Below are 15,284 nucleotides of genomic sequence, written 5' to 3'. Positions count from 1 at the left end.
CTCCTGATCCTTCCAAGCCACATTTGTTGCCCTCATACACCTTGCAAAAGGCCCCATGCACCATCTCCAAGTCCCAGCAAACACAGCCAATATTGATCTTACAGGTTATCCCTCACAGGGTAATAAGTTACTGCCCCTGAAATGGCAAACAGAGGATACATTGATTTTCCTGCGATGCTTTCACAGTCCAGGCACTTCACATTTCCTCAGTTTGCCTTAAATACACACACATTATATGGAAGACTCCCCTCTTTCCAATTCCATTGACATGGTACGGTCCCCTCTTTCCAGTACCTGAGACCTGGGACCTACAGGAAAGCTAAGGAGAGACTTTTTATTAGGGCAGGCAGTGACAGAATGAGGGGAAATGGCTTTAAACAGGAAGAGAGTAGATTTAGACTAGATAGCAGGAAGAAATTCTTTACTATAAGGGTGGTGAGATACTGGAACAGGTTGCCCACTGAGGTTGTGGATGCCCTGGAGGCACTCAAGGCCAGGCTGGATGGGGCTTTGAGCAACCTGGTCTACAGGGAGGTGTCCTGCCTATAGCACAGGGGTTGGAAATAGATAATCTTATAGGTCCCTTCCAACCCAAACCATTCTATGATTCTATGACAAAACTAACCAAGAAAAGTTTCTATACACTACATAAACTATTAATGGAACATGCATCGTACAACCTTCCACGCTATAACACTATAGGCTAGTTTAAAGCTAAACTAGACATAATTATACAAGCCTCAAGCACAGATTGCTTAGGACACTCATGAAATGCATTAAGTTCTTTGTAAAGACATGGAAAGCTTTTTGCTGAATGAGCACAAGATCACACTGTCATTACATCCCAACCCCAAAATAGTTTTCCCAAGATCCTGTCTCTTGCTTGGATTTATGCAATTCATCTGGGTACACCCTTGGTAATTTCCTCTTTAGCACTAGTGGCATCTCAATGCAGGAGTCACTGTCCTGCCAGACGAGCTGCAGTACTCCTGTCTTTCTCTTTCCTACCTCATCAAATGCACACTTTCAAACCAAACCAGTAAGTAACAAGGGAGCCTGTTTTCTGCAACCAACCCATTGAAGCTCATTCTCCATTGGCAATTGGAGAATCTCTTGGACAAAAGTAAGAGAAATAGCAATGCAAACAGAATTAGTTCTCAGTCACATGCTTTAACCAATCACAAGTAAATGAGAAAAGAGGATGCAGCACAAATATTGATCTGATCTCTTTCCAAAACTTAAACCTGTAAGGCCACCATTATATTTAGCTTCACACCAGAAATTCTACCCTTGTTCACTCCTTATATTGTTATAATACACAAAAAGCACTTCAGGGAGCACTTCTTTACTGCGAGAGTGATCAAACACTAGCATAGGCTGCCCAGAGGATGTGGAATCTCATGCTTGGAGATCTTCAGAAGCCAGAAGTAGAGTCCTGGGCACCTTACTCTGCGTGTCCCTGCTTGAGTAGGGGTTGGTCCAGCTGGACTCAGAGATCCCTGTCAGCCTCAGTCATTCTGTGATTCTGTGTAGAAGTCCCAGAGAGCATAGCTGAAAAGTTTCAGATATCATAGATCCTGGTCACTTCAGTTCCTCATATTAAAAGTAGTCTGAGATCTTCAGAATTAAGAAGACAGTCAAAACAATATTTTTTCATAATATGAAAATCCTCTTTTCAGTCTTGCTCACAAGATTGAGTCTAGAAAGATTGCTGGCAGAACTTTTTTATACTACCTATAGAAGTATACCTATGTTTAAAATGCATTCACTTAAACAGAACTTTCAGTTTTCAAATAGTGCTTGACCTGACATCCACATTGAGAATAACTAGTCACAAGTTGATTAGATGTGTGTCTAGTAAGACCACAAGCACATTTTGCACTTCCGAGCTACCAAACCAACACATATGTTGCTCAGATTTAATCTCTTGAGATCTAATGGGCACATTTCTGGTAGCAACCCTTTTGGGAAGAACATCCAGTGGATCAAAGCCATCTGTTTGATGGCTTTTGAGGAACACGAAATTAGAATTTTCTGTTTATATAATCACATCTATTGAAGTTAATTGCACAAGATTTACCTCTTTGGGCAAAGATGTTAATTTGTTTCTATCGGCATTCAAATTGTTCAGCTTCTTCAGTTTTCCAATGCTCTTCGGTAGTATCTGTGCCAACAGAAACAAAGAAATATGCAAATTAATTCCGTAAACACAAAAAGACAGAACAAAACTTATCTCAATTTAAAAACAAATTAAGAGACTGATCCATTTTCAAAATGAGTATGCAGTTATTCCTGGTTATTACCATGCCTTCTGAAGGAGTTCCAAGGTTTTATTTTGCAGAAGAAACATCTAAGAATTTCAGCTCCTAACACTAATTCACTCATGAGTTATCTCTGCCCTAAGATGGCAGACAGATGACAGCTGCAAAGAGAAGCACGTATACAGAAGTAGTACCATAGTACTTAAGAGGAAGCTCCCTAGATAGCTAACTGAGAGGTAAGTCTCTCAGCCAGGTGCTATAAACTGACCTCTTTCCAAAAGACATAAGCTCCTATCATGTATAAGTCTAACTTAAGAAATGCTCTAAGTTTGATTTTTACAAACTTTTCCACTTTCAATTTCAAATGTCAACATCATGTGAACACAGTTTTGAAGAAGGAGAAGAAAACAGCTGGTGGGAGAGAGTCTGGAATTTTATGTTAATTGACCACATATCGTATTTAGTACCTCACTGAAGCAGATCAGCAGAGCAAGAAACAGTATGACAGTAGCTCTGCATCAGTTGGAGCTTTTATTCAGTTCCAACAAGCCTGATTCAGATAATGCAAAACAAAAATTGGCAAAAACACAACGCAGCACAACCTCTACATTAAAAACACAACAATGTAAATGATACCTGCACCCCAGGTGCTCCAGTTCCCTTAGTAATCATGAAAGATTCAAGAGTGAATATATGTAACTGCTTAGATCTTCAGAAGAGAGAATTTTTACTATGCACAACTTGATCTTCAGCACCCATTTAACAGGTTAGAAATAAAACGCATTTAAAGAAAGCACGCTACTTAGCAAGTAGGGATGGCGAGTAGTCTTACAAGCTAAGTGAATCAACACTTCCCAACAAGCCCTTTTACTGCTAGTCATTTGAGCAATCAAGACCACACTTACCTGCAGCTGATTTTCTGTTAGAACTAGTTCAGTAAGGCTTTCACAGTCTCCAATTGAATCTGTTAGCTGAATAAGTTTGTTCTGATCAACCTTCAAAATTGACAGCTTCCTCAATTTTCCTAGGCAGAGGAACAATACATTTGTTTGGCTTAGTAACTTTGCTTTAATTATAGAGAATCATCCCGCTCAAAAACTTTTAGAAATTCTCCAACACAATTAAATGCTCTTTTTCAGGTAGCATAATAAAGAAGTTAGGTACTGCTCCACTTGGCCTTTGCAATATTTTTTGCAAGTTTATTTAAACTGACTGTAAAATTAGTGACATAATAATCCCATTTCAGTATATTAAACTGTATTAAAATTGCAATCTGAGTATTGCTCCATCTCAAGTCAAGAACAGAAAACTAAGTGTCTGCTGGAAAACCTATATACGGGAGAAAAAAGTGTTTTTTTTTCCTCAGTTATTCAATGTTTATTAACATTGAGCACCTATGTGTATTCAGTCATGGTAAGAAGGTTTACATAAAAGCGACAGCCTAATCCCAAATGCAATAAAGGTCTCTTTGTCCTAATATACAGCCCAGTCAGTCAGACGTGAAAATCAAGTTTATTTTTCAGAATAGCGACAATCTTTTCTGGAGATCTTCTCCTCAGAAAGCTATTTTATACTGCAATAGTTTTTGATGATCTGTGCAAACTAGAGCTGACCTACGTAGAGCCCAGGACAGAGAATTCAGGAGACAGCACTAGTTGATGACACCTTCATCTCCATCCCCAGATTGCCCAGAATAGTTCCAGCAGGTTGGTACATCAAACTTGATGATGATGCTAAATTTTTGAAGACGTGGCAGATGAATGGAAAGGCAGCCTCCTAAACAGAAACTTGCAGTTCAGGTGGTCACAGAGCTCTGTACCTGGACGGAATAACCTTGTGCACCTGTATAGCCTGGAAAGTGAGCCTGGCTACATAGGAGCCCTGCTAGGAAGGACCTCAGGATCACAGTGGACACCAGATTGAATATGGATTAGCAGTGAGCTGTCACCAGATGTAAATTAAACAGGTTAAATTTGGGAAATTTCATTCAGCAGATAAATTAAGTTGCTATGTTTCATCTACTGGACACTGGTGAGGCCACATCTGTAAAAGCATGCTCAGTTTCGTGTCCCAAGCCCCTGCTAATTCAAAAGAAATGGGTAGAAGGCAGTGGAGGTCCAGCACAAAGCTGTTTAGGGAGCTGGGACACATATGGGCTGAGGCTGAAGGAGCTGGCCTTTCTTGTCTACTCCAACAGAAAGGCAGCCAAAGAGGCACCAAAGAAGAGCCCACAACTACGTAAAAAACAGCAACAGAGATGACAGAGCCAAACACTTCTCTGCAGTGCTGGTAAGACAGAAATGGCCACAAATTCAAGTGCGGAAGGCCTTAGTGAGACATCAAGAGAAGTTTCCTCACTTGGAGGTGGTGCTGCACTGAAACAGGCAGCCCAGGGGTGCTGGAGCATTCTTGTATTTATGACAAAAGCACGCAGAGAAAATGATACAAAGCACATGCAATGGCCTGGCCCTTCACAATCATCTTCCCTAGCAATGGATCTCTATTTATCAGGATTTTTAAGAATAGGCAGCTCCTCTTGTTTAGCAGCTGGTGTTACAGACCAACTTCCCTCTTGCAATCTGCATGATCTGCATGATCTATACCCTTCCAAAAGATGATACATCACTTACGATGTACAACACTGTACTGGCTAGTTCACACCATAAGAAAGGGCTGCTACAGCTCTACCAAACACACACTATTCAACTGTAGGACAGGATTCAGCCCACACCCCTGAAATTTAAGTTTTAAAGAAATATTTATCTTTTCTCAGGCTCACATAGCATATGGAGAGAGTGGGGATGTCTGTCCATTCTCTTCCACTTTCTTATTTAAATTCTTTCTCTGCTACAGGATTGAAAAAGGAAGGAAAAGCACACTCGTGCACCAAGAAAAATTCTGGAAAAATAGCTGATGAGTAGTAAAGAAATAATGTCTCACTAGTTACTTCAGAGGCAAAGATATTTACTTTAGAAAGGAACTTTGTAAACTGTTTTTCAAGTGTCACAAACCAGAAAGGTTGTAGTTTGGGTCCACAGGGGTGAAGGCTGAAACTGGAAGTCTCCCACCAGATCCCATACAGGATTAACCACATCGTCCAGCTCAAGATAATTACACATCCCCATTAAAGAGGAGGGCGTTTTTTTGTAACAATACCATCAGCCAATCTTTTCAAGTGACCTACAGTATGTTACAAGCTAGAATTTTACAATGTTGAGGTGTTTTGACCATGACTTACATACAGTAGGAACAGTGAGGATATACTAACTTTTATTTTGTTTTATTAAGTACCAAGTGCAGGCCAAAGAAGAATTAAGAGATAGTCATTATGTAGACAATTAAAATGCTAAATTAATAGTTATGCATTTCATACTAAGAAAAAAAAAAAAAAGAAAAAAAAAAAAAGCTAAGACAAGCCAATCTCTTCCACAAAAAGAGAAGACTACAAAAGACATGAAAATAAACAACTTCCAGTATACAGAGGATTAAACAGTTCTGAATTATAACATTCATCCTATATTTACCAATGCCATCAGGTAAGACTTGAAGTAAATTCTGAGAAACAAGCAAGTCTGTTAAAGAAGTCAGACCATTAATTTCTTCGGGAAGGCATTCCAATTTATTTTCAGAAACATCCAGACAAAGCAGGTTTTTCAGGTTTCCTACTTCCTGCAACACAAAGTGAAATTTTAGTCACGCTCCAACATGTCACAAAGCAATTTGAAAAATGTGCTACCACAATGAAATTCCAGAAAGAAAAGCAACTCTTTGTATGACCTCTAAATGTTGAAAGAAATACGTAAGTAAATTTTGCATGGTAAACCAACCAAGTTGCAGTTTCTTGTTCTACATATCACAACTGGCTTTAGTAGCCTTACAAGCTACACTAAGCATACCCAGGCAAGCACCAACCAAAACTGAGTAAAAAAAAACTCAAGGAAAGAACAAAAAGCTGTTTTTTCAGAACTGATTATCAACCTTCGCATAATTAATGTCTGCCCCTCCCAATTAACCTTAGGCAAATTAGAATTAGTCTCTCCTGTCCAGTACAGCAACATGCCATGACATCCAGGGATTTCTATCTTCACATCTCCCAGCTGCAACAAATGAAGAAATCGGAATTGGGAGTGTTGCTCTAGCAAGCATCTTTGAAGTGCCAAGTTGTACTGCCATCACCTACAATTATGATTACTTAATTTTTACAATGGTAATCTGACAATCAGCTTAAAAGTCTGACAGAGAAATACCTTTCTCCCTATTAAGTATAAGAGCAACCCTCCCATTCCCCATGTGCACATACACCCCTACACATGTTCTACAGTAGTTCACACTTCAGTCATTTAAATGATCTTTGGGAGCAAGAAGGGAGTTGTCCTTTACTTTCACAAATACTATATTTTCATACATAGACAGCCCTGACTCTAACTCACAGGATGGCTTTTTTTTTTTGTATTTAGAAAATGTTTGCCTCTCAAGACAATCTTTCATTGAACACACAGCTTTTATCCTACAAGTTCATCCTTCAGACATCAAACAAAACACACAGTTACGGCCAGCTTCAACAAAAGCAGCTGCTGAAGTCAGTTTTGACCTTTTATGAATGATTATCAGTGTTTAAATAGATATACTTCAAAAATAATTAGGCCAAGCCAGCAACCAAGTCAACAAAGTCCACTAAAATGTAACCAATTTCCAAGTTACATTGTTGACAGTGAGATCAATACAGCAAATGACCACAAGCCGAAAAAGGAACACAGGAAAGCAGGTTTTAACTTGGCTCTAAATGAAAAAGAAGGAAAAGAAACCCACCCACACATTATAGTTGTTCTTAAGGAAGGGAATTTAGAGTGCTGTAAGCTTTAAATGCTAAGGTCCCTCTTCCATCACTGATGTCAGATGGGGGATTTGCCTCCATCGATCGAAGTTTCCCTTCATGCCAACAGTTTCACCATTGTTCTACTACCAAACAATGCATCTACGTGGAAGATGACAGCCGAAAACAGTGATTCATTCTCAAAATTGTCAAAACTGTGACTTAGGTATAAAAGGAGGGGATTAGAGCAGCCAGTTAGTGGTTCTCTGATCATCGCACCAAGATCATAAAGAGTATGTCATCCTACAAACCAAACAACGTGTCTATTAGCAAACAATTCCTTTAACAAAAAGTTTAAAACAAAGTGTTTGACAGCATACACGATTATACTTGATAACATATAATCCCTTAAAAAGGAAATTATTACAAATCTTTAACATCCAAAGCCAAACCCATGCAAAGCGGAGTGAGAAAACGAGCCAAATTTAGATTGTTTCCTTTTAGATAATAATGAAAAGGTTTTCCTTTAAAAGTGCTTTCAATACAGTATCACTAGAACCCATTCTTACCTGAGGTATTTCAGCTAATTGGTTTCCATCCAACCAGAGGTCTTTAAGATTGAAAAGTGCACCAATTGTTTCCGGCTGTAACATAAAAGGTAATGTCAAGTAACACGGGACATATAAATAAATGGCCATCCCATAATTACTATTTGAGTAAAGCAATTCTTACTACCAGCATTACTTAGAGGTACCACAGCCAAATGCAGCAAGAGTGACTGTCACCGTTTGGGAATTCCATCCTACAAAGTAATTATTCAATATCCTAGACTTCAGTTGACACAGAATTATCAAATTGCATGCATCCTCTTCATCTACTGCAAATCCAAGATTCAACTGAGCCAGCTTAATGAAGATTACATACCTCCTGGTGTACCTGTCTGCCACAATTAAAGACATTGCAACTCTAAAGTTTGCTTCAGCATTATCCCAAAGATTCCCAATTCCAATCTGAAAATACAGTTGAGCATGCATCTGAGCTCACCCCTTCCAGTTCTCAACAAATGCTCGTGTGGTCAATCTGACTGTTAGTTCTAAGCTTGTGACCTTCCACTCTTTCATTTTTTCCATAGAAAGTGCTTGTGAAATACTCTAATTCTCTGGAGAAGAGCTGCAGAAGTTTTTCAGGCAAGATAATACTGCACTGAACAAGATGAAGCAGATATGGGAAGCTCTAACTCACTGCCAAAATGTATCTGCACATATAAAAAGACTTTCTCTTCCATGTATTTTTCTTTCTTCAATTTTGAATATCACATGGCCTATTTAAATTAATTACGTGTGAAACAAGGCCAATGTGGACTTTTAGTAGCATATTCTCTTACCAAGTGATAAAGTTCATTGTTTCCTAAATCAAGTTCTTCTAGACGCTGCAGCTGGGCAAGTGATCTGTGAGATAAGTCAAAACAAAACCACATCAGACTAAACCAACAGAAACCAAATGTATTTGAATGAGCTCATTTTATTGAAACTTGTATTTCAAATTACTACCTATTGCAGACAGTTAATTTTACTGGGCATAGACTTCCTACAGCAATATCTTACTGAAAAAAATAATTTGGTTTGTCAGTATAATTGTATGATCTTGAAACATAAATCTTAGAATAAGCAATCAGACTATTATCCTTGATTTTAACCATCAGTCCGTGGGGTGGACAATGCCACATAGTTCAGTATAGTTGGTTAGATTTATTTCAGGGGCCATTTACTGTTACGTAAGTGAATAAAAATTCCACGTTGTGGTCACACATGACAGTACCTAAAACAGTGCTAATCAGGACTCACTAAATTCATCATTTGTCTTGTCAACCTGACCTATCAATTTCTGTAGAATTTTGGGATGGATTTGAGGATGCAAAGAAACAAAATCCCAAAGGGATGTAAGAAGTTCTCTGAACGTGATACAATGCATTAACTTCCTACTTCAAAGGCGGTCTACTGTAGAACTTTTGCCCACCTTTCCCAAAGCTGCAGTAACACAAAAACCAGAGACTTGTCAGTTACATTACTGACACTCCAGATTTTCCAGGAGCAATAAAATTGTCAACATCTACGATAGCTTCTGTCTGACACTGAATGGAGAAACCTAGCTAGCAGTTCATAACTTCTGATCGCTGACATTTCAAGCTCCCTGTAGCTCACAGCTATAAAGCACAGCAACAGAGGTATAGGGTAGACTGACAGGAAAAAAGGATCCAAACATAACTGGGGAATAGGTAGTGAAGAAAAGAAACTACTCCATTACAGACAGAAACAGCTGCTTCCAAGCAACCAAAAGGGACCACCAGATTGTAAGGTAACTGAATAATCGTACAAAAAAATCACAGACTACTCAGTCACAATACACACAGTATAAAAACATCCCATTTTTGTGTCCCACAACAAACCACTGGGGGAAGAGTGGGGCAGAATTCAGCCATCAATAGATCTGGATTTATATAAAGGATTTGATCTCCAGATTTTTGAAGCTTTTGCTCACTTAAGTACCTAACATGAATATTAATATTAATTTCATGAAGATACATCTACCAATTCAGAGCCAAAAACTATGAGATCCCACTATCCTTCCTGAAAACAGGAAAATTCAGCACAAGGGTAATCCAAACTACCACTCCCACTGCTGATACTAAGCTTAGCTTAGTTAATGCAGGAAGAAATATCTGATATTAATACATTTTATACAGAATAGCTATGCCCAGGAGAAAAAAAAACCAAAAACTAAAGAGACCATAAACTCCAGCAGCTAACCAGTTATATCTACAAAAAATGGATGTAAGCAGGTGTTGTTAAAACAAAGCTGCATCTCATAACGCTTATCAACCTGAAACTGGATATTTGTTTCTAGTTGTCATTCTGTTTCAGATGCCAGCATATTTATAATCAGAACATTTTACACTAAAACAATCAAACATTTGAAATGTCACTTACTCGGGTAAATATGTCAGCAAATTCTCTCTAAGTTCCAGTGAAGCCAGGTTATAAAGACTAAAAGAAATAAAAACACAAGAACAACCAGTGTTTACACAGTTTGTAACAAAAATGTTATGAACCATTATGGTTTTAATTCAATCAAAGCATCATGCAAAGCATACGAAGAGTGGAAATCTTTGCTTGTTTCTCTGTAATACTACAAAACAGAACAAAAGCTGGAAAGTGAACAGATAAAACATAATTTTCTATTTGTTAAGAAGAAAATTAATTAACAGAGTATAATCAGGTGCACTGAATTTGCACATCTGCTTTCAGAACCTGTCACAGGCTACAGAAGTTACAGAGCATCAGGTAAACTCGTTGCTGTTAGAACCACAGCGCGCTCATTACCGTAAGTGACATTATGCTTCTAAGCGGCTCACTACTCCATATCCCAGGCTTTTACTAACATCACCATAGCAACATTCCGATTTTTCAGGGGTTTATTTATGACTAAATGGAACACAAGGAGTCGGACATTATTCCAACACTATAATCTGCTCTAATCCTCCACTGTCCCAGGGAAAAATACAAATCAGATACAGTGACTACAACTAAGTAGTTCCCTGTAACAGAATACGTTCTCTATTGGTGTGCAGGGAGGAGGACAATATTGTATACCTTAAAGAACTATATTAAAAATATACATACATCACAAAATTTGAAACACCTGTTAAATCCAAGCCTAAAATGTTTGTTTGTATACCCAAGGAAAAAAAAAAAGCAACAAAACATGTACAGAGGCTACGTAAAACTGACACTTTTGTTTTCACTTCAAACAATACCAACATACTGAATCACACACAATCACTAGTGCCAGTAAAGAAAAACAACCAGCATCCCAAATAAAAAGCTCTATTTCGTGACTCCAATGCACCTATAGAAGCAGGGAAGGCAACATAATTGATGTAATGAATTATTAAAGGAGATAGAAGATTTTTCATAGATTGAATTTGGATGGTGTCTGGAAAAAAAATGCGCCTTACTTCAAGCATCAGTTTTGCAATGCATTCAGAAAACTGTGAATGAAATCTCAGAGGAGCTTGGACTACATTCTGAACAGTCCTCCCCAGCTTCTAAAATAAGCAAATGTTACCCAATGTGCTCTGCATTCCTCCCAAGGAAATACATTTAAAACATACCATATGGATACAGATATTTTAATATGAATTATCATAAGAACAATTAAAGATAAGTGAGAATAACTCAATTAATGTCGCTCAAAAATCATTCAACAGAAACTAGGTAGTAAGGAAGCCATCATTCCAATGACACAATCTCAGATAAAAATTATAACACTAAAAACATAAGTGAGGATGGGACACAGTATCTAACATGCTTGCATAAACCACACCAGCAGAGGGGGAGAGGGAAGCAATGATGGAGGACCACTTCTCTCCAGAGCTTTAATAACGTGGGTCTGCTCTCACTCAGGCCAGCACCTATGAACTTCAACGTTTTGGTTTACAGGCTTCCTATCCAGAAACTTATTCCAATCTTCCTTCAAATTTTGCACTTTCTCTTCAAGCTCGTATTAGATCAGTGCCACGATCCACTTTCATCAAGAGAACACGAAAAGGACGCATACTCCACCAAGCTGCATGTAATCTTGTGTTTACAAATCATCCTGCCTCTACTTATCTCCCTGCCCATCACACTGATGTGCCGATGAGTAAAGTGATGCAATAATCTCTTAATTTCTCTTCTTACATCAGACACCACTTCAGCTGTGGTTAAACAGAAATCTTTGTCAGCAAAACCACGTTAAACAGCAAGAACATGGAAGCCACCTCCACAGGCTGTCTCATTGTATCATTAAACTGGGACAGGTCAGTGAATCGGCTCAGGAAATTGATCCTCCTTAAAAATAACCCAGTGAAAAAGAATAACACGGATGTCTAATCCAACATACCGTAAATCCCCTTAGACACCTGGACCAACACAACTGCCGGAAACGTGTAATGAAAGCATCAGTGCTGCCTAAGCCAGCCATGCCATGAGAAGCTCGCACGTAGCTGTGGCCCCGTGGATACCCGCTGAGAGCTGCACTTGAATCCAGCTGCTTATCGTGAGCTTCAGAGTGACTGCGGCCGATCCCACTCCCACGTTAGGGTCTCTTCTTATGCCACCTGCAGGATTATGTCTCCACACTGAGAGACACAGCTTTCCAGAAGAGAACTTCTTTACTCTACAGTTGCTCTTACTCACAGTGTGCTTACAATTACAACTTCACCCTGGAACAAAAAAGAGCCATCTCCCTCCACCCCTTTAATCTATCCTTTGTACTTCTTCCAGGTTCTCAGGTCCAGCCCAAATACAATATAAACAGACCCCAGTAGGCAAAATGAAGTAATGTTAAACAAAGGCAACTAAGTTTACATCAGCAAAGCTGGTCCATGATTAGGTGGATCTTCCTGAAAAAAAAAGAGGCCAGAAAATGTGGGGAAACTCATGATGCTTAAATCTCTACAAGTCACAGAACTGCTTCCAGCAAACCTGTGTGTTGCAATTTAAAATGGGATGACATGATAATTACCAAATAAAATAGCAGCAAAAATGGAAAAGACATGCTGATGTACTGGAGCACCAACTTGATACATTACAGAGGGAAGGTCGCATCTTTCCCTTATATTTACCAAGTTCTTAGTATATTATACATTCCTATTTTGCTACTTTTAACACATGCTAACAGACAGGACTTTCAGCCACATGCAAGAAAAATCCTTTGTATCTTGCTCTTTTTCAAATACATCGCTTTATTTAATAACACATTCTCTGCAGAAAATGTATTCTTTCCCCATTCTCAGGTACAAATAATGGTTTTTCACAACATTCCAATTGAAAGAATTTCCTTTTTTTCCCTCTGCCATTAATTTTATGGGTGCATTGTTAGTAGAGTCTTTTGGAAGATTTTCAAAGGAACTAAAAGAAACCATATCTTAACAGTTTCTTAACAGAATCTTTCCCTAACCCCAATTTTAATCTAAGGGAGAAAAGCAGTCACTGGGGTTTTTTAATATCAATCTGTAAAGCACAGGGGCAGACCAGCCTACTCTGGCAGGAGACAGCTCTGTCAGCAGCTGTTCACAGCCACATTTTGAAAAACAAACATGCTGCAGAGCATTGCAGACTGCTCTAGAACAAAGAGACAAAATAAGCTGAATGCTTTTCCAAGGTCACTACTGTAAGAAGCTACGAAACTTGTAAAAGCTTAATAAAAAAATTATTAATATTGTAAGAATTCCCACCACAAGAGCTACCACACACACTGAATGGTGTGCACGTGTGTGAAATTACTGAGCACAAGGCAACAACAAAATCAGTCAGAGGATTCAGTACCTGAAATACAACAAAGCTTTCCAGATGATTTCCGCTTTAAAGGTGGAATCAAGCAGAAAGTAAATGTACAACATGGCTAAAAATGCCACTTTCAGTACAAACCAGATACGTTTATTCTGTGCTGTACTTGAAGTAACTTTAGATGCTGGTGATGACAGCTAGAAGGAACAAAGGATAAATGTGAAAGCAACAACTGAGAAAAAAGCTGAGAGCAACAAAGCAGTCTGTAAATGCCGGAAACATCCTTTCCTGGACATATTTGTCAGGACTTAAGAGAGAATTTCACAATCCAACATGCTCTACAGAAGAGGTGCGCCTGGGGAACTTCTCAAATACTTCTTCATGCCAACCTCTGTGGCTCCTCTCAAACAGGGAATTCTAGACCAAGTCTCTAACATCTGAATTGAAACAGATTCTTGCTCTTTCAAAGTGAGTTCACTTTTCTTTGGATTAATTGCAGAGAATCTATCAGTAGCAATGTCCTGGAAAAGTCATTTAAAAAGTGGATGACTGCAGATAACAATAACTAACTGAACTAAACACTTCAATCTATAAATATAAGTTACTAACTACAAACCTGAGATGAGTTCTGCTGATGCTTTAAGGCACAGTGCTATCATTTTTCTACAACAACAGAAAGTCAGCCTTAAGAGTGACAACAGAGAGCATCATCAAGCTCATCCTACCCCATACCTTACACACCACAGCAGTGAGTGCTCAAGCCCTGGCTATAGAAGCAAAGGTTTCTGAGGAAAGAATTGGGAATTACAGTGGGAAGTACACATGTACTGTGAAAATGAAGAGAAAGAAATACAAAGGTGGAAAAGAAGAAATGTGAAAATAGCTTAGATAAAATAAAGATGGAGAATAAGAGGACTAATATAAAATGTAAAGGTGCTTAATTTAGAAAAGGAAAGGGGAAAGGGGGAAGGGGAAAGGGGAAAGGGGAAAGGGGAAAGAGGAAAGAAAAACCAACAGCCTTCTCTTATTTCATTAATAGAAGTGTCAAGTATTATATAGAAACTGGCACTGCTGAGCATACAGGAAAAGTCACACTTTGGGAAACGATCACAGAATGATAGAATCACCAAGGTTGGAAAAGACCCACAAGACCAGTCCAACCATCCACCCATCAATATTTCTCACTAAACCATATCATTCAACAAAATGGCCAAATGTTCCTTGAACACCTCCAGGATCTGTGACTTCACCACCTCCCTGGGCAGCCCATTCCAGTGCCTGACCACTCTTTCAGAGTAGTATTTCCTAATGTCCAGCCTGAATCTCCCCTAGCACAGCTTGAAGCCTCTAGTCCCATTACTGATTACACGAGAGGCCAACCCCCAGCCCAGTACAACCTCCCTTCAGGTAGTTATGGAAAGCATTAAGGTCTCCCCTGAGCCTCCTCTCCTCCAGACTGAACATTCCCAGCTCCTTCAGCCACTCCTCATATGACCTGTGCTCCAGACCCCTCACCAGCTTTGTTGCCCTTCTTTGAACCCCTCCCAGGGCCTAAACAATGGAGCAAAATTTCATGAGATGAAAATTCTTGCAGAAATCCAATTTGCACCTTTCCAGCATGCTTCAGTTGACTAGGAGAATGCAAAATCTTAAATGCAGTTTTGGAAACAGCAACTAATAAAGAAAGACCTTTTCCTCCCAACATTTCTAAGATTGCAAAGAGAAACAAAATATGGGAAAGTTGACACAGTCTTCATGTTCATATGAAACAAAGACAAGTCCTACCAACAAGATTGATTCTGGGCACAGGAAGAGTCACCATTATCCTGACAGATAAAGGAGAAGTAGCAGTCCACAAGATGCTTTGAGCTCTTTAAGAAG

At 38.9% G+C, this 15,284-nt stretch overlaps 1 protein-coding gene across 3 annotated transcripts in view; it reads right to left on the bottom strand.

Annotated features, from left to right (window-relative positions):
• Nucleotides 1–15,284, bottom strand: part of LRRC1 (leucine rich repeat containing 1) — a 62,637-nt gene that overhangs the window by 12,665 nt on the left and 34,688 nt on the right. For all 3 annotated transcript variants that reach the window (XM_042883671.1, XM_042883681.1, XM_042883688.1), the window contains exons 5-10: nucleotides 10,062–10,118; nucleotides 8,459–8,522; nucleotides 7,644–7,718; nucleotides 5,786–5,930; nucleotides 3,167–3,285; nucleotides 2,081–2,164 (exon numbers count right to left, since the gene is read on the bottom strand). In XM_042883671.1, the coding sequence (XP_042739605.1) occupies nucleotides 2,081–2,164; nucleotides 3,167–3,285; nucleotides 5,786–5,930; nucleotides 7,644–7,718; nucleotides 8,459–8,522; nucleotides 10,062–10,118 (544 nt within the window). The remainder of the gene's footprint in view (nucleotides 1–2,080; nucleotides 2,165–3,166; nucleotides 3,286–5,785; nucleotides 5,931–7,643; nucleotides 7,719–8,458; nucleotides 8,523–10,061; nucleotides 10,119–15,284) is intronic.

Source organism: Lagopus leucura, unplaced genomic scaffold (assembly GCF_019238085.1).
Source record: "Lagopus leucura isolate 7727_CA_CO unplaced genomic scaffold, USGS_WTPT01 Super-Scaffold_73, whole genome shotgun sequence".
Taxonomy (NCBI): Eukaryota; Metazoa; Chordata; class Aves; order Galliformes; family Phasianidae; genus Lagopus; species Lagopus leucura.
The sequence above is the reverse complement of the archived record's forward strand: the minus strand, read 5'-3'. Positions and strand labels throughout refer to the sequence as shown.